Here is a 25,819-nt window from a genome sequence, read left to right on the forward strand (position 1 = left end):
ATCTGAATAACATGCTCAACGCGCCACTGACTTTAGACTCGGTTTCTCCTGGTCAGTGGCTGAATTGTTTTCTAAACCTGCAAAATAGCACCAGGGAACGTTTGCGCCGGAACACGCCTCCTCTTTGCGCTGAACCGCCCCCGGGAGCGCAAGTTCATTCCCTAATTTACCGACGCGTGTCTGTGGAGGGAAAAGTCCGCTGTGCGCAGGTGCAGAATAGGAATGATACATGCGTCGGTGTACAAAGTCAATTGCGCTGGGTGCAAGATAGGGCACTATAAGATACTAATCAAAAGTCAATAGACCAAATCTGGCAACACATGAAATCGATGTGTCCTTCAGTTTTACAGAAGCAATATCAAGTTATTTACAATATCAAGTGATAAAAGGTTAAGTGAAAAGAAATAGCAAAACAGATTCACTCAGTACCAGTAAAGGTTTCAGTGCAGGGGTTTATTCCAGCCAGACGTTTGGACGTCCCAAAATCAGAGATTTTCAAAACTCCACTGTACGTGTTTATCAAGACGTTATCCCCCTGTGTGTCATGAAAGTAAGAGTTACATCAGTCATTTCTGATATTTCTTTATCTGATTAAGATTAAGTTTCACAGACTTAAGATAAAAGGATTATTACCTTAATGTCTCTGTGAACGATCTGGTTGTCATGCAGGTATTTGAGACCCTCCAGGATCTGTTTGGTGTAGAAACCGATAGTTGGCTCGTTGTTTTTTAGAGGGCCCCACTTTGACCTGAGCAATGCTGACAGACTGCCTGCGATTCACAGAAAAACACAAACGTTTCTTTCACATTCTACACAAACGCTTGAATAACTCAGATGAATTTTGGCCTGAATGTGCGAGTAGACTATAAAGATCTCAGTCTCACCTCCTGGCACCTGCTCCATGAAGATCTTGATGAAGCCGTTCTCGCTGATGGAGCCGAGGTATTGCACGATGTTCTTGTGCTTGAGGTGTTTATGCAAGGCAATTTCTTCATGCAGAGGCTGCGAATATCTACCAACACACAGCCGTTACACGTGCCGTCAGATAAACTGTAGCTGTGTGATTGCATGCATTTTTCATACCCTCAAAAGCATTCATGAATATTGCATATTTATTTATATTATATATAAATGCATATTTATACAAAAGCGCCATCAGTGGGAACATGCCTGTCATTCTCTGCCCAGTGATTCTGAGCCTCTCTTGCTATTGCCATTTCTTGTGAAACTGATTTTTTTTATTTAATATTATGTAATTTTGTGTTCATCAAAAATGGGACAAATTGCATCCCATATTGATTCAATACGGGACATTTCTTTTTGGAATAGTGGACAATCCCAAATGGGTAACATCCCTGAATGCTTAAAACGTTTAAAGGAACATGCCGACTTTTTGGGACTTTAGCTTATTCACCGTATCCCCCAGAGTTAGATAAGTCCATACATACCATTTTCATCTCCGTGCGTGCCGTAACTCTGTCTGACGCACCCACCGCTAGCCTAGCTTAGCACAAAGACTGGAGGTAAACGGCTCCAGCTAGCATACTGCTCCCAATAATCACTCCGCTCAAGTAGCAGTGCTTGGCCTTCTGAGAATATAGTTCCCAGTGTGCATACGGTTAGAAGATGGCTGTGTCTCATGTGACCATGTTATTTGTACACGCTGTGACTATACAAATCACAACATGTTAATAGGAAAATGTTGGCGTTTAGTTTGTCACTTATTAGGAGCAGTATGCTAGCTGGAGCCGTTTACCTCCAGTCTTTGTGCTAAGCTAGGCTAGCGGTGGGTGCGTCAGACAGAGTTACGGCACGCACGGAGATGAGAAGGGTATGTATGGACTTATCTAACTCTGGGGGATATGGTGAATAAGCTAAAGTCCCAAAAAGTCGGCGTGTTCCTTTAAGTTTAGTGCGTTATTTTTTCAGTTTCATTTTTAGTTAAAATAGAACCAAGGTTCACCAGGCTATGCAATGAGAAATGTTCCCAAAATTATAGTATTCAGTAACGGTCAAAACTGTCAAGAAGGAATTCGATTTTAAAGTGGATTTCCTCACCTACTGTCCCGTTCGGGAATCTCTTTGATGGCTAAGCGCACCTGGTTACTGAGGTCACGACCGGCATAGACGACACCAAACGTGCCCTTACCCAGAACCACCCTGTCTCCATGCTCATCATATTCATAATCATACTGCAGACACACAGAAACACACAAAATCACTTGTGCTCTTATCTATATAACTATATATAACAAATGCATACAACAATAATTATAAAATATATATTTCCAGAAACTTTCTTGGGTAAGCATTTGCTCACAAGATATTATACAGTAACATCCAAAATTTCTGGATTATAATTTTACCTCTAAAGCCTCTGATTCACACTCTGGCTCATCTGTGCCTTTCCAGGCCTCCTCAGTGAGAGCGTTTACCAGATCACAGAACCTACACAACACACAAATCATCATCATCATCATCATCATCATCATCATTCATCAAATATGATACAGTAGCAAAAAGACCGATTATTTTAATGATTATCCTTTCAATACACAAAGATTAAACTTTTACACCTTCATAGTTGGGATACACAAAATTAGTGCACAATATTCAATTATTTAGAACAACATCTGCTGATACCACTAGTTTATGTTTCAATAGTTTAAGTTAGTGGTGGCACATAAATGAAGTGCTGAAGAAACATCACCTTTCGCCACACTGAAAAAGCAGCGTCATGTTTTGGACATGTTTTACTAGATGATGCAACTCATGCTTGCAATATAGAAGATCAAGTAAAAGAACCAAAACACACTCCAAGTGACAAACCAAAATTAGAATGCTCCCATTATAATTAACATGCCCTACACATAGTATAAATATTTGTTGATATGAATGGGAACATTTGCAAGAAGGCATTAATTGGCACAGACAGTTAATGTACTGTTGCTGAACTGCAGAGACCAAACAATCACATGACAACGGCAAAACTATTAATATGCTGTTTTTCACCACAGACGGAGGCATTTTATACACTGCATGAGATTGTATCTCTGTCTAACATCTCTTTTTGCTGCCCTCTTTTGACTGACAGGAAATAATTGTCTGTTTTTAAACAATAAGCTAATTTCCAGTAAAGTAATTGCTTTTTTAGCAGTAGTGCATTGTGGATTGCTAGTTTCTAAAATAACTCAAGTAGACAATCACATGTGCAATTTCTGTCTATGTCTATGGCAGTGTAAGGAAGAATGAATGAAATGTGGGCAAACACACACACATACATACTTTTTGCAGTGCATATCTGTGCAGAAGTAGATTTGGAAGTCTTCTGAGTTGTTCACCACATACAGGAAACAGCTGCGCTCATCACATTTGGAGATGCTGAATGTGTTAAATAAAAAAACAACAACAACTATATTGTACTTTAAACACATACATACATACATACATACTGGACCAATACAGTGTTCTACTCGTGTTAAAATACACAATATTTTTAAGCTACAACTGGTCATTGCAGAACACTTCTAGTGGAAGGACGTCTCTTCATGCATTTTATTTTTTTATTTAAATTTTATTTTATTTTTTATCTTCATGCATTTTATTTTTCATGCATTTTCTTATGGTTTATTTAAGCTCTATTAGGGAAGACAGCGTTTACCTCACGCCTCGTACTGATGCTGCACTGAAATTCCACTCGTGGATCCCTGTATTCTGAAACAGAGGGAGGAAGAGATTTGTAATGAGAAAATGCGGCACTCATACTAATTCAAATATTTTTCACGTTTAATAATGACATCAGGCCATATCGTGACTATTAATTAAGCGATAATTAAGACTTTTGCTATACCATTTAAGATATTTAATACATTTCGTGACATTAGATTTGATCAAACTGAATTTATTTTAAGGCTTTTAAGGACCAACTGAGACCCTGTAGATATAGAAAAATATTAAAAGGACTAGAACACGATTCTAGAAAGACCTGAGACTTTAACTATGATTTAAGACTGGACATACAAAACAATGGCTTTAACCAATGGTTGGATATTAAAATAACATATTAGGTTAGGGCTTAAACCAAGACAGTAATGTTGAAGGATTTAGAGAATTAATAAAGTCAACAAATTAAAAAAGAAATTATGAATTTAAGAACAAATGGGTAAACAGTAAAAAATGTATTACTTTGTCATCAGGGGTCACATGCCAGATGGATAACGTGTTCTCTTCGGCATCTTTGTTTATGGAGAGGTAAGACGGCTGGTAGACTTTAGTGGGCTCCAATATCAATACCTGCACACAACACAAACAAGCAACGTTTACAGCCAATGCTTGACATGCCATTCACCTCCAATAGTCTTTAATCTCAATTAATCTCAAGTCAAAACTATAACTAGCACAAAAAATAATCAGCACACATGAATATTGTGTACTGGACAAAAATATGAAATATACTGTAATAAATAATTCAGTTGAGTCTGAATTTTTACACTGCTCTTCACAACACATTCTGGGATTGTATAACTCATATACTGTATAGGACACATGTTATCCTGTCTCAACTTTAGGCCTAAATGAAGCATTTAGTAACAACACTAGAGAAAAATATATAAATAACTGTCTTAAACACATTTTTTTGTGAAACTAACGTGTCAAAGACTTTTGCACAGTACTGAACGTGTGTGTGTGTGTTTATATATATATATATATATATATATATATATATATATATATATATATATATATTCTAGTGTTCAAATGACTGTGTACACATGCACTTTAGAAAAGGGTTTATTCCATGGCTTTTGCAGAACATGGTTCTATGCATGTAAACAGTGCATGAAAATGTGAAAGTCACTTCTGCGTCTTAAATGGCTTTTTTGCAATAGGAGTTTTTTGGTGTACTTGAAAATTAAGAAGTGGCAATGTAATGTGGCAACGCAGTGTAACAGTCAGTGTTTTTAAGAGGGGTCATACAGGAAAACGGACGGATGTCACATCCTTTTTGGTGGCTTCCACCATAAAGTCCATCCAGAAGTCCACAAGCTCTTGTTTAAGGACCTGCGGATCAGTGCTTGGTTTCGTAAAGTGCTTATAGATGAGGATGGTCTCAACCAGGGAGCGTAGATACCTGAAATACAGAAAGCACAAACACATTAATAAATAAATAGTACTCTAAAAAGACTACAACTATGACTCATTTTTTAACAGACAACTACATTCTTACATTTTCTGAAGCGTTTGCCTCTTCACAATTGGACTACAAGTTTCTATATTGGCTCAGTTTTCTCCTAGAATTTATTTGAGTCAAAGTTTTGTTTTATTTGCCCATTTAATAATTGTCCATGTGAAAAATCAAAAGTCAGTTTAAAAAACATTGACCAATGAATGACCTTTCCGTGATTCTTCTAGTCGTTTGTGATTTTTGGATAATTTAAAATCATTTTATAAAGATTGCAAGAAGCAAGTATTTTAGTGATGAGCAACTAGGAAAATCAATGCAAAACAGGTAATATTAGCATATTTACAGTACTATAGGTAATTCATTTTCTTGACTTTTTTATAACAATAAAAAAACATAATAATTTCAATTAAAGATTTTAATAATATCCATGACCTGGCCTGGAAATCATAGTTTCAAAATTTTGTTTAAATTCCTAAAGTATGAGCAATAATAATAGTGATGCCTTACCAAACACTAATCATTAGTTGTTCAGATTATTTTAAACAATGTGTGTAAAATGTGAATGTGTGCACGTACCAAATGGGTGCGTTAATTTTGAAGAGTTTCTCCGAGGCCTGGATGACTCGTGTGTTGTCACAGGCGAGAATACTAGCGCCGAGAAAGAAACCCACGTCCCAATAACTCTGTAATCGATCCAAACTGCCCTTCTTCCCCAGGAGACTGCTCAACTTCACACCTACAAAACACAGAAAAAGTGCATACATATTACATATATACCCTGCAATATATATAGTTGTTAGATACTCTCGCATTGTCTGTATAATGTATGGGCAAACAAGAGCATGTGTGTAATCTATTTGAGAAAGGAGGGCACTCTTTAATAATTAGCCAGAATCAAGAGTAATTCCAACATTAATACACAATTTATTAAACACACTGTGTTTGCACAATTAGGAAAAAAAGCAAACAAACATAAAAGCAGACAAATTTTGTTATTACAATAAAAATACTAAAAGTCTTAAAGACTAAAACATCTCTTGGATGTAATCCATGATTTTATTCAGTAAGTATTCAGTGTCACATGGTCCTTCAGAAATCATTCTTAATTAATTCTCAATCATCTATTGTCATTGATACTCATTGATAATAACAAAAACCATCATAAATAATTGTCAAAAAACAGTTTTTGCTGCTTAATATTTTTGTGGAAATCAATACACATTTTTTGGGATTCTTTGATGGATAGAAAATGAAATAGAAATCTTTTGTAACATTTGAAATATCTAAATTTTCTCTTTGCTCAATTTAATGCCTCCTTGCTGAATTAAAGTTTTATAATTATTATTAATTTATTATTATTTTTTTTTAAGTCTTACTGACTCCAACCTTTTGAATGGTAGTGGATCACGGTTTCTACAAAAATAATAAGCAAAAACTGTTTTCAACATTGATAATAATCAGAAATGTTTCTTGAGCATCAAATCAGCTGACTGATTTCTGAGGGAAGTTATTTTAAATTGTACTAATATTTCACAATATTACAGTTTTTACTGTATTCCTGATCAAATAAATGCAGCCTTGGTGAGCATGAGAGACTTCTGACAAAAACATAAATATGAATTATTCCATACTTTTATAATATATACACTACTAGTGAATGGATTAGTCTAATTCTGTGACAATTCTGCGCAGATAATTGGATTGAAAAATGTACTTGAGTACAGTAATAATAAGATTACTGTGTATTACTGAATATCAACAAACAACATTGTCATCCTCTCCACTGTCGATTATGAATTCTGGCTTGGTATCATTCTGAACTTTTCACCATCCAAACAATACAGTCCTAAAATGTTGCTGTAACAGGTTATTTTGTTTCACTTAGAAATATGTCACATTACTGAAGTAAAACAGGATGTGAAGTAAAATGGCCTGTGAATGTCTTAAGTAAAGTACTTTCTGACAGAAGAAACGCACTATATGGACAAAAAGTACTGGGACACAGCTTTTAATAACTGAATTCAGATGTTTCAATCAGACGCACTGCCACAGGAGTATAAGATCAACCTAACCATGCAGTCTGAGTCTGCATTTACAAACATAGAGCTCAGTGAATTCAAGCGTGTGATAGGAGGCCACCTGTGCAATAAGTCTCTTCTAGATATTCCATGGTCAACCGTACGTGGTATTCTTGGGAAGTGGAAGCGTTTAGGAACAGCAGTACTTGTAAAGTCACAGAGCAGGTCACCGATGGTGTGCGTAAGTCAGCAGCGCTCTGCTGTTTCCACAGCTCATGAGTTACAAACTTCAACTGGCATTAATATTGAAATATTCAAATAAATCTACTGACATTAATATTGACAAAAACTGTGTGGCGGAAGCTTCGTGGAGTGGGTTTCCATGGCTGACATCACGAAGCGTCAGATGCAGTGGTAGTGAAACCTGTTCTGTGACAAATCGATTGTCTGTTTGGCAGTCTGATGAGCGAGTCTGGGTTCGCCAGGAGAACATTACCTGTCTGACTACATTGTGCCAACTGTAAAGTTTGGTGGAGGAGGGATAATGGTATAGGGTATTGATATATTAATGTCTATGTATTTAGAATGCACAAATTCTAGTCAGGTGTCCCAATACTTTTGTCCATATAGTGTATGTTGATCTTGCACAATCCCTATATTGGCACGATTCATAAAGAAACATCAGGCAAGTACATTCAATGATACCAGACATCAATAGTAAAATAAATAAATAGACGTTTGCTCAATCACTTTTGTAGGAGTGGTTGACTGTATGTGGTACCCCAGTATTACCCACACTGTCCATCAATCTTACCTACTTTACGCAGCTCAATGGAGGAGTCAAACTGATGTCCTGCGGCCAGTAGCAGCACCGCATAGTTAATACCAGAGTGCAGCGTGGGCTCCGATTCAAAACCTTTTCTAAACCTGAAGTCGGAGAGAGAGGGGTGTTTGTTACTATGGCCATTTTATTGTTGAATCTCACAAAACCTGTCAAAAACGGCACCAAAAAAGTCTTACAAAAAGACTTCATTTCCTTTAAGGCGAGACACGGCAGGCAAAAACAGTTTTTTTTTTACTGGTCAATTTTGAGATTTTTGGATATTTGTCTTCAATAACATGTCTTCTTTCAGACTGTGGTGAAAAAAAGTCCGAAATACACATTTAGGTCTTTATTTTATTACACTTTGTCTGTTTGCGTCTGTAGATTTCGCATAAATTCAACAAAAGTTGTCGTTGTAAATCATCCCGCCGATCCGCGATCTCCGTCTGCTCTCTGTCATCACAGGCACGGCTGGAAAGCTCTCTCTTCACTGTACAATGCTGTCGGATCCAAATATGGTCATTTCCTTTTTATCAGCAACCAATCGCGAAAGTAAAAGGGCTGAATGCGCAATCTCATTGGCTGATGATAAATCTTTAAAGCCCATTTTCTCAAAATGACCTTTCTCTCATACTCCAAGTACGAAATCTCCACTTCAGTAGCACCTATATACACCAAACTTTCCAGTCTTGTACCTAGTTATATTATGAAGACATTTACAGAGGGATTTGTAAATATATTATTCCTAGCCTGATTTATATAACATTTTATTACAAAAAACATGGCGAAAATCATTTTTTTAAGGCTATTGACAGTATATTCTGATTTACAGGATAACAAAAGTAGATATCCATAAATCCCTCTGTAATTTTTTCCCCATCTAATATGTGAACACAATGAAAAAATAATTTTTAATCTGGCTTTATCCAATACTCAGATTTCGTTTTTTAAAATATATACAAATTAGTGCATATTTAATTAGATATTGCCTAATTTGCATATTTAAACATTAAATTACGGAAAACTTGTAATACATTTTTTTCTTATCTTAATGTAGGTAATCAACTGGGAAAGTTTCATGGTGATATCTGCAAGTTAAAAATTTTACCCTATTCACCTGTAGTGCCTCGCCTTAAGCAAATTATCATTTTGATTTTGGTGTGAAATGTGACTCGAATGTTTTCGTGAGATTCACACTCGTGTCCTCACCATTGCATGCCTTGATCTCTGCTATCTGTGTCGGTGAAATGGGAATCCAGGAACATATCCTTATAGATTCGGCCTACCAGGCAATAAATATCAGATGCCACCTGCTCATTTGAGTTCACCAACGGCAACATAATATCCAGAGCCTTCTGTCTGTCTCCGGGTAGGTTTCTCCTGCAGAGACAGACCAAAAAGAGACTGTGAAAACCAGAAATGACTGAAAAAAAGTAGTTAGGAAGTAAATGTTAAAAGATTTGTGTAGATTTTCATCTGTTAAAATACGTTCGCTTGGATGTTATTTCTAAGTAGCTCAGCTCACAGTAAAATCTCATTCACATCACTGTATACACTACCGTTCAGAAGAAGTTGTTTTTTTGTGTGTTTATTCAGCAAGGACACATTAAATTGATCAAAAGTGTCAGTAAATACATTTATGTTACAAAAAATTATTTAAAATACTTGTCTATTTATAAAAATCAATCTGGAAAAAAAATGTGATGGTTTCCACAAAAAAAATTAAGCAGCTCAACTGTTTTCAACATAAGAAACAATCAATGTTTCTTGATCATCAAATCATCATATTAGAGTGATTTCTGAAGGATCATGTGACACTGAAGACTGGAGTAATGATGCTGAAAATTCAGCTTTGATCACAGGAATAAATTACACTTTTAAATGTATTAAAATCAAAAACAGTTATTGTAAATGGCCTTGGTGAGCAGAAGAGACTTCTTCCAAAAACATTTAATAACTATTACAGACCCCAAACGGTAGTGTATTAAACATTAAATATTCTGATTAGCTGTAATTATGTGGTATCACACAATATTTAAACAGTGTGAAGAGAAATTAATTCTGTAATTGTAAACTTGTGTTTTTGCCAGGTTAAGGCACATTAAGATGCTTAGTCTCACCTGTTGAGGGCAAAGGAATAGTGGAACTTTATATGAGGATGAGCCACGGGGTCAAAGGTCGGCAGCTTTTCCAGTGTTTCAACTAACTTCACAATGGATTCATAATCCTATAGACAGACAAATAACCACAAAGCGGAAAAGAAACAGTTTACAGAAAAAGTATATTTATTATACAATATTATAAATTGTGGGGATTCAGAATGCAATGGTGAAACATTACTGTGGTTGAAAGAAAAATTATTAAAATAGTAAATATAAAAAAAAAAATTAAATAATAAATAAACAACGGATCCAATGTTTTCCTGTAAGATTCCCACCCCTAACCACCAGCCTGTTTTATTATATTACCCTCATATTTACAACACATGAAAAATGAAAATCTGAATCAATAATTCTGTAGTAAATGTGCATTTAGTTTCTTTGTATTCTTTTTTCTTATTTATTATAATTATAAACCTTTAATAAATAATAGAAAACCCCAATGTTCAGAAATAATGATTCTGTCAAGTAAAATGTATTTGCTTCATACTTCATTCAAATAAAAGCACTGAAATATTCATGACATCCTCTACTTTGTGTTAGTATTCACAAAAACATACAGTACAATTCATTAGACCTTTGGCACATTTTCTTTTACGTTGAAGCTTTGAAATAAAGTTCAATGTACTTTTGATTCATTTATGTTAGCAGATTGGACTGAACAATTCATTTATGAATCAGTCTTTTGGTCATGTCCAATTAAAACGTGTTTTAAGTGCGTAAAACATCATGATGTCTGATGATAACGTAATGACGAGATGAAGTAAATGAACCAATGAATCAACAATTCATTCAACTCTTCAAAAGAACTGGATCGTCAAAATAAGTCAAACTTCTACTAAAACAAAGCTCCAAAGCCAAAACATGAATGATTATGACAATCACATTTTTATATCAACACCTACTAAGTATTCTGTAACATGACCCAACCATGAGGTTGGCCAAACATTAAAGAGGTTATTTACATACAGTACACATACTTAAAAGTACATTAAAAACAACACCTGTTTATTAATGTTAATTTTAATTTGTTTGTTAATTTTGAGGCTCAAAATTGTTAGTGCCTGTGCTTAAAAAAGAGAGGGTGGAAAATGGTAATGAAAATAAATCATCATGGTTTTAAGTGCAAGAAACTATGACTAACATTGTAAGAGGACGTGAGGGAAAAACTATATGAACGTGTAGAGTATGGCCCATTTAATGAGACAGAAAAAAATGGAGGAGATAAAGGTCACAGAAGGTTAGGAAAGTACATAAGACTACATTTATCATAGTTTTGAACTTCTACAGTAACTTACTGCCAAGGTGTGTCAGAGTTATAGCAGAGCATTTATGACTTCCTGTTCTCCTCTTATTAATTTTTAACAGCACAGGCACTAACAGTCCCAACAATAGTAGGATCTAAAACCATCCTGAACTGATCTGTACACAACTCCAGCATCCAAAAGCAACAGCCTAGAACAAATGTATTGTTCTACATTTTGCTAGCACATTAATAACAATTTTGTCTTTTGCCTCCATTCAGTAGCAGCTCTGCCAGATATAAAGAGGCAGCTATAGCCTAAGGCAGAGCACACCGAGCTCTTCCAACATTTACACTCAGTCAAACTCGAGCTCAGCACCTCACCTTGATGCATTTGGGGAAATCTATGGTAGATTTTCTTTTTCTTTCCATGGGAACAACTTTTCTTTTAAAGGCTGGTTTAAAGTACTTCTTCCTGCCTCTATGTATTAATGCTCATCATGGGTAGCCTAAATGGGTTCCATTCAGACCTAAACATCAAGTATTTTACTGTTATGTGTCAACAAGATTCAACAAGACATTTTCCCCTGGCTATACCCAATGTTTAGATCTGTTGTGGTATTTATGCAAATTAGCACATACGTAATTAGATTATGCATCGTTTGTCCATGTTAACAAACAATTTCAAAAAACTTGTAATACATTTTTTGTTTGTCTTGATGTAAGTAATCAACTCAGTAATTTTCATGGTGATATCTAAAGGTTAAAATTTTTACCCTATTCACGTAAGAAAAAGAATGAATAGGCTATATTTGGGTCTTTTTCTAAACTTTCCCCTAATGGGATTCTTCGGGACTTTTTTTTCCTTACTCAGGACATACTGAGGATACAAAATCATTTGAGTTTGCTTCTGTTGCAATTTATTCAAGGTTTACCCCCATTTTGGCTTAAAATGACTGGACTATAAGGAAACTGACCCATCACGATCACAGATTAATAGAACATTCCAGGTTCAATGCAAGTTAAGCGTAGTGGCATGCTGTCGATTACTAAACTCTTGCCACGGTCGCCTCTGGCTTGCTCAGGGACACTTAGTCAACAATATTATTGATCTGACTGTATTGACACTGTTATGTGAGAACTAAACTGAGCTAACCGATGACATCATTTTTAGCAGAACTGCATTATAGATGAAATGAACTGATTTAATAATTTAATAATTAATAATCATTACAACTTCAGATGAACAACAGCCGAAATGCATCATTTTCCTGTTATCACTCGAAAGCTGCTTTGAAACAATCTGTGAAGTGCTATATAAATAAAGGTGTGAACAGCGAGTTCACAGTAGCACACCAACAGTGGAAGTATTTGGGGCAACCAAGACATTCAAGAAGTTATAAAGCAGAACAGTGCATCTTGTATTTTTGTTAAAGCTTCAACTTTTCAGGACAAAAAAAGTATTTGAGATGTAAAGACAGTGGTTTAAATTGATGAGCACTGGTGGGACTACTCTGATTAAGGCAGACGAGCCTCTGGTATTCCTGTGGGTAGAGTATGATCCAAGTAAACAGTGTTTTATGGACAGGTACCCTTGCACATATCATGCATCATTTACAAGGTTTACCATCTTTACATGGCCATGACAGGAGTTGACATGTTGGATATCATTTTGAATAAAGTAAACAATTTTATCACACTAGTCTCATATTAACACGTATAATGTTTGTGTTTTGTGTCGATACTTTGGAAAATTGTACACATAGCTTCCCTATAAAGTGTGTAGTTTCTGAGCTACTGGTGTCAGCAAACAGAATTGCAAAAATAATGACCATTGGTCTTTTCAGCAGAATATACTCATGAATGGTTTATTGTTGTGTCTGCATAATGAGCAAGATCTGAAAAATGATCTTGAATCTTATCCTGTTGAATCTGGAACATCCTGTTAAAGTGTGACCTAAATCAACCAATGACATACTCCCTTTCTACTTTTCTTCACTACATACAAGTTTTGCATAAAGAAAATCTTTGAAGGTGAAGTATGTAAGATTTTTATCTCTTAACCCAGTCTCAAGTTCATTGTGTACATAATGTTCAGTGACTACTATTAGTATGCCATTCAAAGCTTAATCTCCCCCAAACGTGTAAACATTGAGCCTCCCAGGCACCATCTAAAAACTGAGCGCGGTCAGCTCAGATCCATCAGTCTGTCAGCTCATCCTATAGCATGAGTTAGGCTACTGTAGCAGGCGGAGCCAGAGGGTGTTTAGTCGTGGCTTATGTTTTATATGGGGAAAAAAAGACAGAAGTGCAAGCCAAAATTCACTGCGAGATGCTCGCATTAGCTCTAGACAGAGTGTTAGTCTTCTCAGTTGTTTACAATGACACATAGCAACACAGCTAAAGGTATTCATAATATGCTGGACCTTTTATTGAAAGTAGCCTACTTTTACTTGTTGAGACATGCCTTCACAAGCACCCGTAAAAGGCGGTATTTGTGATGTCTGAGTTTTGGAGGCACGACGTACGAAAGGGGCGTTTGCAAGATTGTTTGAAAATATGCCAGGTTCACTAGTGTTCCAGAAACTACATACTTCTCCTTTAAAGGGGTGGTTCAGGATTTTGGACTTTGGTTCAGGATTTCCAAGTTAGCCTGGGTGTTTATTTATCAGTGGAGACAGTTTTTTTCACCCAGTCCTTCCAGTTGCATAGTTCGCCGGTGCTAGGCTAGCGCGAGTCAACGGTAGCTGCTAGCCTGCCATTAAAAACAGTTTTACCCACTCCACACTACACCAAAAGCAAATAAATTATAACGCCAGACCATCGATGTAAATGTCTGTTGAGAGAATAATGTTAGAAATCAAACTACCCTTTCATCTCAATGATCGCATTACATTTACAGGAACTAGTTTCTCAGCAGCGGTGGAATTTTACTTAGTAAAAGTAAACTACTAAATTAGTAGTAGCCTTCAACAACGACATTGAAACATTCGATTGTAAACTAAGGAATTGGCAACATGGTGATTCGGTGTGCATTTCGAAAATGTAAAAATAAACCAAATAGATGGTCACCAAAAAGTTTCCACAAATTTCTGTATTTGTATACATTTTCTGCACTGGCACCACCAGTCTCCCGATGTTCTGTCCCGGTTCTCTACGGCATCTCCAGCGGCTGCTGTCTCTACAGACACTCTTTCTCTTTCTGGCCTTTTAGCATCCGTCTCGATTAGTTCTTCGTCTGTGTATTCCGGCTCATACATGTACGGTTCGTTGAATAACACGCATTCCTCGTCTTCATCGTCTCAAAGTCCGAAAAATTGGCATGGCTTTCAAACGTGACCATAGTCCTATGTCTTGTTGATTTCTTCGTGAAATATACTCTGCTTCTGTAGTGATGAGTGTCAGCGGCAGGGAAATACACTTGCGTGATTGTCATGTGAACCGGCTCTCTCGGTTGCCTAGGTAACTTAATATCACTCCGCCGCTGCTGTAGACTGTGCTAATAAATACAGGGAACAAAGTATAACTATTGCAATGCGATGAAAGGGTAGTTTGATTTCTAACATTATTCTCTCAACAGACATTTACATCGATAGTCTGGCGTTATAATTTATTTGATTTTGGTGTAGTGTGGAGTGGGTAAAACTGTTTTTAATGGCAGGCTAGCAGATACCGTTGACTCGCACTAGCCTAGCACTGGCGAACTATGCAACTGGAAGGACTGGATGAAAATTTTTGAAAACTGTCTCCACTGATAAATAACACCCAGGCTAACTTGGAAATGAGGTCCGATGTCCAAAATCCTGAACCACCCCTTTAATAGTAAACAGGATTGTGATGAGTAATATTGCAACATTTTTGGAGTCACTGTGAATAACAAACAAAAGGTTATGTGATGCACTCACCTGAATATCTCTGTATGAAAGGAGGAGGTTGATGACCACATCGGCTGAGAGACACTCCACATTATCGAGCCGCTGCTGGATCCGATGGAGTTCTGCCGCTAGTTCTGCTCCGGTGTAAAGCTCACGTGCTTTACGGATCTCATTTAGAACGGTCTCACGGAAGTACTGACTAAACAAACACACAAAAGACAAAAAAAATTACTGAACTATGTAGAATGCAAATCTTTAATAAAATTGCACATTCACAGAAGGGTTAACAATTTAAACTAAGGACAAAAAAAAAATCAAGAATAATATTTCAATGCCAAAGTTTATTAGTTAGTGTGAACAGCGAGCCGCTGGTACAGTATATGCTGTAACTACACCATCTGGGCCCATGAAGCACTGTGTTGGATCAAGCGTGCCGCACAAGCCCTGAAAAGTGAAGCCAAAACGTCTCGATCGCCCCCCGGTGGCTGGTCCTAGTATAGGTCATAAGCCCCGCCTCCCCGTGTTATTCAACGGGACGTGAGACCAACTAAACAATTTAATTACACTTCAAATATCTTTTTTCCAAATGTGGTTTCTTTCATTTCATTTGAAATGGGACACTCATAGGGTGAGCACCAGTTAACTGTGAGACTGAAAGGAGGGAGTGAGTTCTCACCAGGTGTCGGTCTTGCAGCCGGTGAGCAGTTGAGTGAGTCTGTCCAGCAGGGGCATACAGATGGGCCCCAGCAGGGCCTCGAAGCTGGGCTGCATCAGCTCACTCAGACCCTTCATCAGACTGCTCTCACAGCAATACACCTTATTCTGAGGCGTCACCATGTATGGAATGAACGTGTAATTAGCGGCACATGTCTGGAAAAAGAACAAATAGGAAGAAAACTGAAGCAGTGGAATACTGTTAACATCTACTGAACACGAACACTGAAGAATAAATCAGTAGTAAGCAGGTACGTCAGGCCCCAAAAACCACAGGTCTTATCTGGCTTGTGGACAGCAGGGGGGAAAAACTGCTAAATGCACATAATAAAATGTAACTAATTGTATAATAGAAAAAATAAATAGGCTTACTACAGAATTAGTTCACACAAAAATGACAATTCGGTCTACCCTCATGTCCACCCTGTGTGATTTTCTTTCTTCCGTGGATCACAACATTGAATAATGTACAGGCAGGGTTTCCGCAAGTCTTATGAAGGTCAATTGTTGACTTAAAGTTTTAAAGTTAAAGTAAAGAAAATTTAAGAAATAAATTTAGGGGAACACTCAATGTTCTCTAAATGTAAATGTCCACAATGAGTTATATTAGCAAGACTTCGGAGTTTAAAAAATACAAATTCCAAAAGATGTGTTACTTTTTAATTAATTTTACAAAAAATGTATCTTGAATCGCTCTGCTCTCAACCACCAGAATATATAAATATATCTTGTATCTTGTTTTCCAGTGTAACTGTATAAAGATTCTTAAATCAAGATACATTTACTGGAGATACAAAATGACAAAACATGAAATCTTGTTTTCTTTGAAATTGATCAAAATGAAGCAAGTTTATGATTAAAACAAGAAGAAATACTTGCCGATGGGCTCAGAAAAATCAACTTCAATCAAAGGGATATTTCATCTTGTTTTAAGCATAAACTCAAATCATTTTGTTCAATTGTTCAATACTTCATTTTACATTTGCATCTCAAGTAAATGTATCTTGATTTAAAGACGCTTAGATATTTGTATTGGAATACAGGACAGAAATACTGAGGAAGATTTTCATTCTTTGCAATGCATGCAACCCTTAATGCCAAGACATTACGAATTTAAGACTTTCTATTCTGATTAAAGACCTTTTAAGGCCTTATTTTTATGTTAAGATCCACAGAAACCCTGTACAGGTCACTCATTTAAGTTAAATTAATGGGGAATGGAGATTTCTAAAGGGGACTTCACCTTTAGTGACCTATGACAAAAAGTCATGGTTCGGAATAACTCAGCAATAGTCCTTCACTTCTGCAAGCTAAACTGGACAGCATTGGAGCCCAAATTAATTGAACTCCAGATCACCATTTCACCAAGTTCAGAAAACCACTTCAAGATCACAAATGTACTAAATAAATGAATTTGAATAAAATAATAAATGAATTAAAATTCATAAATAAATTTTGATTTAAATAAAAAAAAACATTTGATTAATAAAATATAATGTAAGTATTCGCTATAACAACCGTCTCGCTCTACATTATCCCGCTTATTACATGGTTACCTACCAAATAAATCAATAATTTGACAAAATATTGATTTAAAAAGGAGTTTATTGATTTAAAAATGATTGTATTGCTTCCGCTAAAGAAAATAGTCCGTTCCGTCTCTACGGTTAGAATCCTGCGTCCATAGCAACGCTCCGATTTTCATGGCAACGGTGTGTTATACTTATCAAGAAATAACAGACCGCATTCTACATTAGAATTCAACCAAGCCATGTAATAAAAATAAATAACATTTGTAAAATATTAATATATTTTTTATTTTATTTATTTAAATAATACATATAACAGCACTAGAAAAAAAATCAATGTAACATAATCAAAACATTTATAATACTAATTTTTCCACAGTATTAACTGGGTCTTTATACTTGAAAATATATAACTGTCTTTTAAATGTAAGGGTCGGGTCCCTCGCATGAGGATGATCATATCTCAGGGTCTGTGGCATCTAAAAGATTAAAAACTCCTGACCTATAACATGAAATGACCAAAACTAAAAATGGTAAATGTTTTTCTTTTTTCATGTTTTCAGGACTGAAATCAAACCGATTAGCCAACATGAGTCTACAACAGCACAAACGCAAATAATCTCTTCTTTCTGTTTGAAAACGACAGCAAATAAGCATGAGTCAGAGAGTCAGAACACTTACCATATTCTTCTGACATATCACCTCCTGTAAGAGAAAAACATCAGACATGAATTAATTCAGGTTGTATACAAGGCTAGTTCTCTTTTTTGACAACCCAAAGAATGCACTGTGTCTGAATATTTTTGATTATTATTGTGCTCAACTAGACCCTTCACTTCCAGTGTCAATGAAACAAACGTGATGACTCTGATTCAACACCTTATTCTTTACACATTATGTCATTGTACTGTTAAAGGCAATTTTTTGTTTTGTTATTTTATGTTTATTTTGATCATATAGTATAATTCAGTTTACATATAGTGCTCAATGCAATCACAAATACAAATACAAACATGTACAATTACCTAATGTGTTTTAAATATAAATTGTACTCCAGATTTGTTCAATTGTTTCAAAGTATAACCTTTTTCCCCCCTTAAAAAAAAAAAAAAAGTACATCCAGGGAGAGAACATGTGTCCTAAATTCCATCCTTAACAACCTTAAATTTATTATTATAATTATTTTTACACACACAAGCAAACATACATTATTTACATACACATTATATATTGATCTTCATCTATTTATGTATAGCAGCAAAATCTGACCTTCTTTCTGATGCATATTCAACCCATTTCCTCCATTTAACAAAAAAGTGATCTTTTAGTCACATCTATCTAGTTATCTAATGTTGGTCTCTCTTGTTTTAACCATTTGCGTGTGATTGGTTAAAGGGATTTTTAATGTAAACATTTCTCCTTTACCTATTTAATATGCAGAGACAATTCAAAGCAAGCCAATGCTTGGTTGACATGACATATTACTGTCTGAAATGTTTATACATGCATATTGTGTAGTGCTTCCTGAAATAAGTACAGAGTCTAAACTATGAAGTATGCATTAAGCAATGCACTCAAGTTCCAGTTCGAACATCTGTGTCCGCCAAGCACCATCCTCCACTGAATTCTGCCTAGTAATAAAGAGCTCATCTAAATATATTTCACATTATGCAATTTAGTCCCCACTCATATGGCATAATTCCATTTAGTAATGTACAATAATAATCGAGGTGTATGACCTTGCTGGGAGGATCTTCATGACAATAACGCCTGCCTATACAATTCACTGTGGCAATGAAACCTACATTGTGATTATTATTGGATGCCTAAGTAATGCGCTGCAAATAATGGGAGTTGTATTAATAATTTGTGTCCATCCAATAAATGTGCAAGCACCCTTTTTCTCACAAGATTATGAGCATTTCTCCTACTAGCTGTGGGATTACAAATTTAAGATCTGCTCATCCTACATCCTTACATAACATCACATGAAAAACTAAGGGGAAGTACATTGTATTTAGCATTTAAGGTAAAGATGATAACATCAGATGAATGATTCTGTTAAGCAAAGATTTTAGCAAGAGGTTCCTGCCAGTCCCGTTCTTTTTATTGTAAATCAAATGAGTCCAGAATACTGAGACTCTCACCTTTTGTCTTTAATGGCTCTTGGAGCCTCTGTCCCAGTCTTTGAATAGTAATGCTGATTGGATTAAGACTGGTGACACTCTAGAGTTCCTATAGCTGGATACTTCATTCGCATGCTTTGTTTAAGGTCGTCACCCAGGTGCTTTGACTCCATTTCTAAGCACTGACCCCTAAAATCTATTTAAACTACAATGGATCATTGTCTTAGTTTGACCTGATGACTGCAGCGACCAACAGCTCGTGTTCTCGATGAGGAATCCTGCTGATCGAGTTTCCAACTAGCCCAATTCATCTTTGAATTATAATGTGTGCAAGTTTCAATAATACACAGTTTCAAATACAATAAATGTATTTGCAGCACACATGATGCAGTTTCTCACTGTTATTTACCAATTAAAACAAGCTCATTAAATCAACATGCTTTCAACCAATCAGATTTTAGGGTTCAGTTCACAGGTTTCTTTCAATTGCTAACAAGCATCACCCAACACTGAAGTCACATGTTTAAAACTCTTCTCACATTCAGCGAAACAGAGGTCTATGCGGACCAAACTGTGAATCATTTTTCATCGGTTTCACACAAAATGCATTCAATGACCACATTTCCCCAAAACCATGAACACTTTTGTCATTCATACTGTTCACACCATCTGCAAAACAGATTTTTTTTTATTCTAACACACTGCTTCCAAAACTACATTCAAACCAGAATGATGGCCAACTCTGTGGATTTCTGCAGGAATTTTATTGAAATATATAATCATAGCAGAATATTTACAATTAAATTAAATAATAATTATTCCAAACACAACTTGCAATTTCAGCTGAAAGCCATCCCAGGTGTCCTAATTTTAGTCTCTATTACAGTAGTATTTTTTTCAGTCTTTTGGTAAATCGGGACGGTTTTGTTTGTAAAACATGGATTCAGGAAGACACTAGGGTGACCACCATCAAACAAACCAAATGTGGGACGATTATAAGTTTGTGTGGGACAATTATGTAGGAACATAACTAAAACATAACCTGAAACTGTTATATAATGTCTATCTAACTTAATAAAAACATTTGTATTCTGCCTTTCAGCTGATAAAAGTTATTTGTTCTTTAGTCCCTTCCAGAAAACACCATTACATCACAATGTAACATAACATGTCTTTATTCTACATGTCATTTAAATTCAACATCACTGAAACAGTTCTGTCCAACTAAAATCCAACAAAATAAACAATGAACAAATAAAATATAAAACAACATGAAATTAGATCATTGACAGTCTTATATATTAAGAATATATTAAACCAAAAACTGGATGTGAATTAAAACAACCACAGCAGGCAACAAGTTGATTATCCATTTGTTTTCTGACAGGGAACACATGGATTGAATCACCGGTCCACATTTTGATTGACAGCCGTCACAGCCTACTAGTGACCGTGTTTACTCCTTTCCTTTCAACCATTGGATAGGATTTAAAAAACGGCTGTTGTATTTGTACTTCTGCCAAAGCACTGTTAAATATAAGTGAAAACTACGCCGCAAAAAGAATAAATAAAATGCTTTCTTAAAAAGGCAAAAGAACGCATGCACATTTTCTTAATATGATAATTAAAAAACCAATAGACTGATGAAAATGCGGGACATTTTCTCAATATGCAACGTGCGGGACAAGGGGTGAAAAAGCTGTTTCGAACAACCCATAGCGGGACGAGTGGTCACCCTAGAAGACACATGGGGTAAGAAGAGTAGCAGAGAGAGGGAGAACTGAAACCCTCACAGTACTGTAAATCCATCCATACATTGCATACATTTTCCAACACGCTTGTCCAGTAGGATTGTTGGGAGGCTGGAGTCTTTCCCAGTGTTTTGGGTCTTGGCAGGAAAACCCCCTGGACAGATGGCCAGTCCATCACAAGGATGACACACACTTTCATATTTATCTTTGGATTGTGGGAGAAACCCAGAGGAAACCAACGTCAACACAGAGAGAACATACAAGCTTCATACAGAAGGGCCTCCTGACACAGCTGCGACTCCAGTACTGCACATACGCCATTACACTAGACCAATTACTATATGTAAAGATATGGAATAAAAAAAAATTGCTGCATTTCTCATTCATTCTTTCTGCTGTAATACAGCCAATAAAATAAGAGAACTTATTCATATCCTATAATGAAATACTGATTTATGTGAAAAATCATTCAAACTTTAAAGATGAAAAAGATGGTCTGAGTGAGTTTTGAGTTGAGATTAACTGTTTGGACAAGAGTCATCTTGGTAATACAGATTGTATGGAGAGTTTTAAAAAAGTATTGACCGATGCTTGTTAGCAATTGAAAAGAACTAAGACTAGAAGTTGTTTCAAGCAACATCCTTATCAAGCTATTATTCCCCCTTCAAATATGCACTCGATCAGGTTGTTTTGGCTTTTATTCAGTCCAATTTGTTGCACAATGCACAAAGTTTGTCTATAATAGCTGCCACTTCACATCAAAGCTTTTTGCTTGTCTACCGTTTGTCACTAGCAATGTTTCCATATACCTATTTTTATGCGAATTTTGGGATATTGCATAAAAAATAAAAAATAAACACTGGATGGAAACACCATAATGCGCATAAATTCTAAAAACGTACATAAAAACGTATAAACTCAATTGAGTCGAATAAACTTTTTATCCAATAAGAAAACATGCGCATTATCTATGACGGAAACACATTTACCGAAAAAATTCCCTGATGTGCATCAAAAAACTGCGACTTTGCACTGGAATGGCATTGCCTAGCTGGAATAATCAGCGCACCGATCTCGTTGCACAGCATCTGAAATGCTGATTTGGTTGTTCTGAAATGCCTGAGCAAAATCAGGAAGTGACAATTTTGTTCTCTTCGGCTTACTGGAAGGAAACGGTGCTTTATTCGCAAATGTTTTATGCGATTTCTGGATCAATATCAACAATTTTCGTGTGTTGTTGGTGGTTCTTGCTGTTGTATGCTATATGTGGAAGCTTTTTAAAGGCTTATCACTGGACTCGCATCATTTCTCCTCACCGACATTTCACAAAAGTGCCATTCATTTCTTAAAGGCAGGGTAGGCAGGTTTTTTCTAAAAAAACTTTTTCCCAAATTTGTTTAAACTGTCTTTATATACCAATACATAATTAAAATGTAAGTACTCTGAAAAGGAGAGTATAAAAATCGAGTGTCTGTAGTCCTCTCAGGACTGCAATAAACACAGCTACTTATTTCCATTCGGAACGAATGAAATGATTGGCTGGGCGACTGTCACTCTCCCTCGCTACCATGGCTACCACCCCTGCCGCTACAGGAGCTGCCCACATGCGCGCACACGTTTGACTCGAGGAGGGGAAGAGGCACGGAAGCTAGGAAGAATCACAATTATGGCAGAGAAAGAGCAGTCAAAATTCCCAGTACCTGGCTGCATATACAGTCAGCTAAGGCAAACAAGGCAAAAAAAGGAACTAGTAAGGTAGAAAGGTAGGCTACTTGTCTCCGGAGTGTAACGTTAGTCCTCATCAGAGCCAACAGTGCTTTCATCGTGGAAGCTCTTACATGCAAAACACCGTATACGTTATGAATCTTACACGAAATTCACCTTCATCACAGTGTAACTGATGGTAATGGGAAAACGTGTATCAATGCAACCTGTTTTTAGCTTTGCCTTATGTTACTAGCTTGTTACCGAATCAAACTCAATATATTTTAAACTTTACCAGTATCGATATGCTAACTTGATAGTGAGTACTAACAGCCATGTTAGTTGTTTATATTCATAATGATATTAGGTATTTCATTACATGTGATTCTGACATGATGTCACTCCTCTCTGCTCGGCGCTGGCAAACGCGTCCTCCTCCAGCTGAGCGGCCGCATCGCGCGTTCATGTGTTTTGGGGGCGTGGCTTTGGAAGGAGCCCAGAAGGGAGGGGGTGGGAGTGAATGGAATAAGTAGCTGTGTTTATTGCAGCCCTGAGAGGACTACAGACACTCGATTTTTATACTCTCCTTTTCAGAGTACTTACATTTTAATTATGTATTGGTATATAAAGACAGTTTAAACAAATTTGGGAAAAAGTTTTTTAGAAAAATCCTGCCTACCCTGCCTTTAAGGGAAAGGTTGTGTTAGGGATAGGACTAGAATATTTGTTATTTTGGAATGTTGTTGCTGATCCAGGAAAATGTCCTACTTGGCAAAATCATGTTCACCTAATGCAGTAATACACAACCAGTCAAAGGTTTGGCTTAATAGCCGTTTGATCTAAAGGCATATATTAAATGTTTACATTTAGTTTTGCAGACAAATATAAGTTGTGCCAACATATTACTAACAAAACATTTTTTTTTAAATACAAAAATGTTGTTTAAAAATCGTAGAAAGAAAATTCTTTCAATACTTCTCATGCCAGAATATAGCTTTGCCAAGAATGAGCAGAGCTGTAATCTATGTCTGGAATCTAGAAAAACACTGAAATTCAAACAGTTGACATGTTTGGTGATCACTACATTCTTCTCATACTTCTATGTGTGTTATGTGGAAAATAGTCAAAACAAAGACTATTCATTCTTTATGTCTCTAAACTTCAAACTAGCAGAATATGAAAAGTACATCATGAAATGCACATTTGACTCTTGACCTTGGTGACATTGAGATAAAAAAAGACTTTCTGACCTGAAGAGACTGCAGCGAGTCTGAGTTGAGATCACAGTAAAGGATGATGTTGTTGACCATGCAGAAACTCTCTCTCACACCCAAGTGATAGAAGAGAGAGGGCTGTCGAAACGCATCCGTCATTTCAACCACTGCAATATCTGTGAACAGAGATAGACAGGGTTCATGTTTTAGACACAGATAGATAGATAGATAGATAGATAGATAGATAGATAGATAGATAGATAGATAGATAGATAGATAGATAGATAGATAGATAGATAGATAGATAGATAGATAGATAGATAGATAGATAGACAGACAGATAGAGATAGTTTACTGAGTGTTTGTGTGTGGTTTATGTTCGATCGGGCCTGTCCCCACAGTTCAGTGTTCAGAGCCATACACGCTGCATTTAAATATCAGCAGGAAGTCGGTTCCTCTGTTTGCATGCATCTGTGCCAGAGCTGTTGTTTCAGTTAACCCAAAGGAAACAGACATGACAGTGAAAGCAAGAAAGCAACATACATTCCTGAGGAGAAAGACATGTGAAAGAGTGTATGAACATCCCGAGATTTGTGTCTGTGTGTCTTCTTATTCAAATGAACCGTAACAGTGAAAAATGTTTGATATAACTGTTGCTATAAAGTTATATCAAAATTCTATATGCAATTCCATTTACATTTATAAATCAAAACAGAGGATGTGAAGATAATTCAGGCCAGTCTACCAGATAAGTCTAATTATGTTTAAAAGGCCCTGGATCTATATTACAAAAACTTGTGAAGGCCAGGTTCATGGAATCAGATCTTTGAGATATGTTCACAGTTCTGCATGAGACACTTATTAGCAAGTGTCTAGTTAGAGTAACCACACATCCACAAGCAGAACTGCACATTGCCTCTGAAATAAATAAGTGTGCACTATTTGTAAAATATGACAAGCAAAAGTTTTCCAGAGTTGTACCACTGGAAGCAGTGATCGACCAATACAGGTTTTTCAGTGGCAATGCAAATATCGTTATCGAAAGCAGATTGGCCTGTGGTAGATATAATGCCAATATATAGATATTACTCAATTACTTAATATACAGATACAACTTAATGCACACAATTTTTACTTCACAAAAAAAAAAAAAAAAAAAAAAAAAAAACGTTTACCATCTACTGACAAATCTGGCAGAAGTATTTAAACTGCACAGTGGACAGGAAGTTTATTTTATTTTTTCGCCGCTAGGGGTCGCTAACCTCTTACAATAACAAAGGCGTAGATTGATGACGCAGTGCATAAGCGGAATCATGGAACTTGTTGTCATGCCGATGGAATGTTTATGGGAAATAATGTTTATGGATGAGTGGATACATTCATGTTTTTAATTATTTAATTATTTAATTAATTATATTTCATTTATGCGCAGCTTGTCAGTGACGTACGGCTCTGTGATCAGTAGTAAACGCTGCTCC

General features: G+C 36.2%; 1 protein-coding gene across 2 annotated transcripts in view; it reads right to left on the reverse strand.

Annotated features, from left to right (window-relative positions):
• Positions 1–25,819, reverse strand: part of map3k5 (mitogen-activated protein kinase kinase kinase 5) — a 50,559-nt gene that overhangs the window by 15,742 nt on the left and 8,998 nt on the right. For both annotated transcript variants that reach the window (XR_014603354.1, XM_084090560.1), the window contains exons 2-18: positions 24,378–24,517; positions 18,228–18,251; positions 15,980–16,173; positions 15,334–15,502; positions 10,147–10,253; positions 9,236–9,406; positions 8,018–8,130; positions 5,762–5,921; positions 4,978–5,131; positions 4,186–4,293; positions 3,662–3,714; positions 3,286–3,381; positions 2,367–2,448; positions 2,059–2,192; positions 885–1,012; positions 634–770; positions 430–535 (exon numbers count right to left, since the gene is read on the reverse strand). Coding sequence is in view for 1 of the 2 variants with exons in the window: in XM_084090560.1 (XP_083946686.1) it covers positions 430–535; positions 634–770; positions 885–1,012; positions 2,059–2,192; positions 2,367–2,448; positions 3,286–3,381; positions 3,662–3,714; positions 4,186–4,293; positions 4,978–5,131; positions 5,762–5,921; positions 8,018–8,130; positions 9,236–9,406; positions 10,147–10,253; positions 15,334–15,502; positions 15,980–16,173; positions 18,228–18,251; positions 24,378–24,517 (2,076 nt within the window). In the remaining variant the exon portion in view is untranslated. The remainder of the gene's footprint in view (positions 1–429; positions 536–633; positions 771–884; positions 1,013–2,058; positions 2,193–2,366; positions 2,449–3,285; positions 3,382–3,661; positions 3,715–4,185; positions 4,294–4,977; positions 5,132–5,761; positions 5,922–8,017; positions 8,131–9,235; positions 9,407–10,146; positions 10,254–15,333; positions 15,503–15,979; positions 16,174–18,227; positions 18,252–24,377; positions 24,518–25,819) is intronic.

Source organism: Abramis brama (genome assembly GCF_963993115.1).
Source record: "Abramis brama genome assembly, chromosome: 18".
Lineage (NCBI taxonomy): Eukaryota > Metazoa > Chordata > Actinopteri > Cypriniformes > Leuciscidae > Abramis > Abramis brama.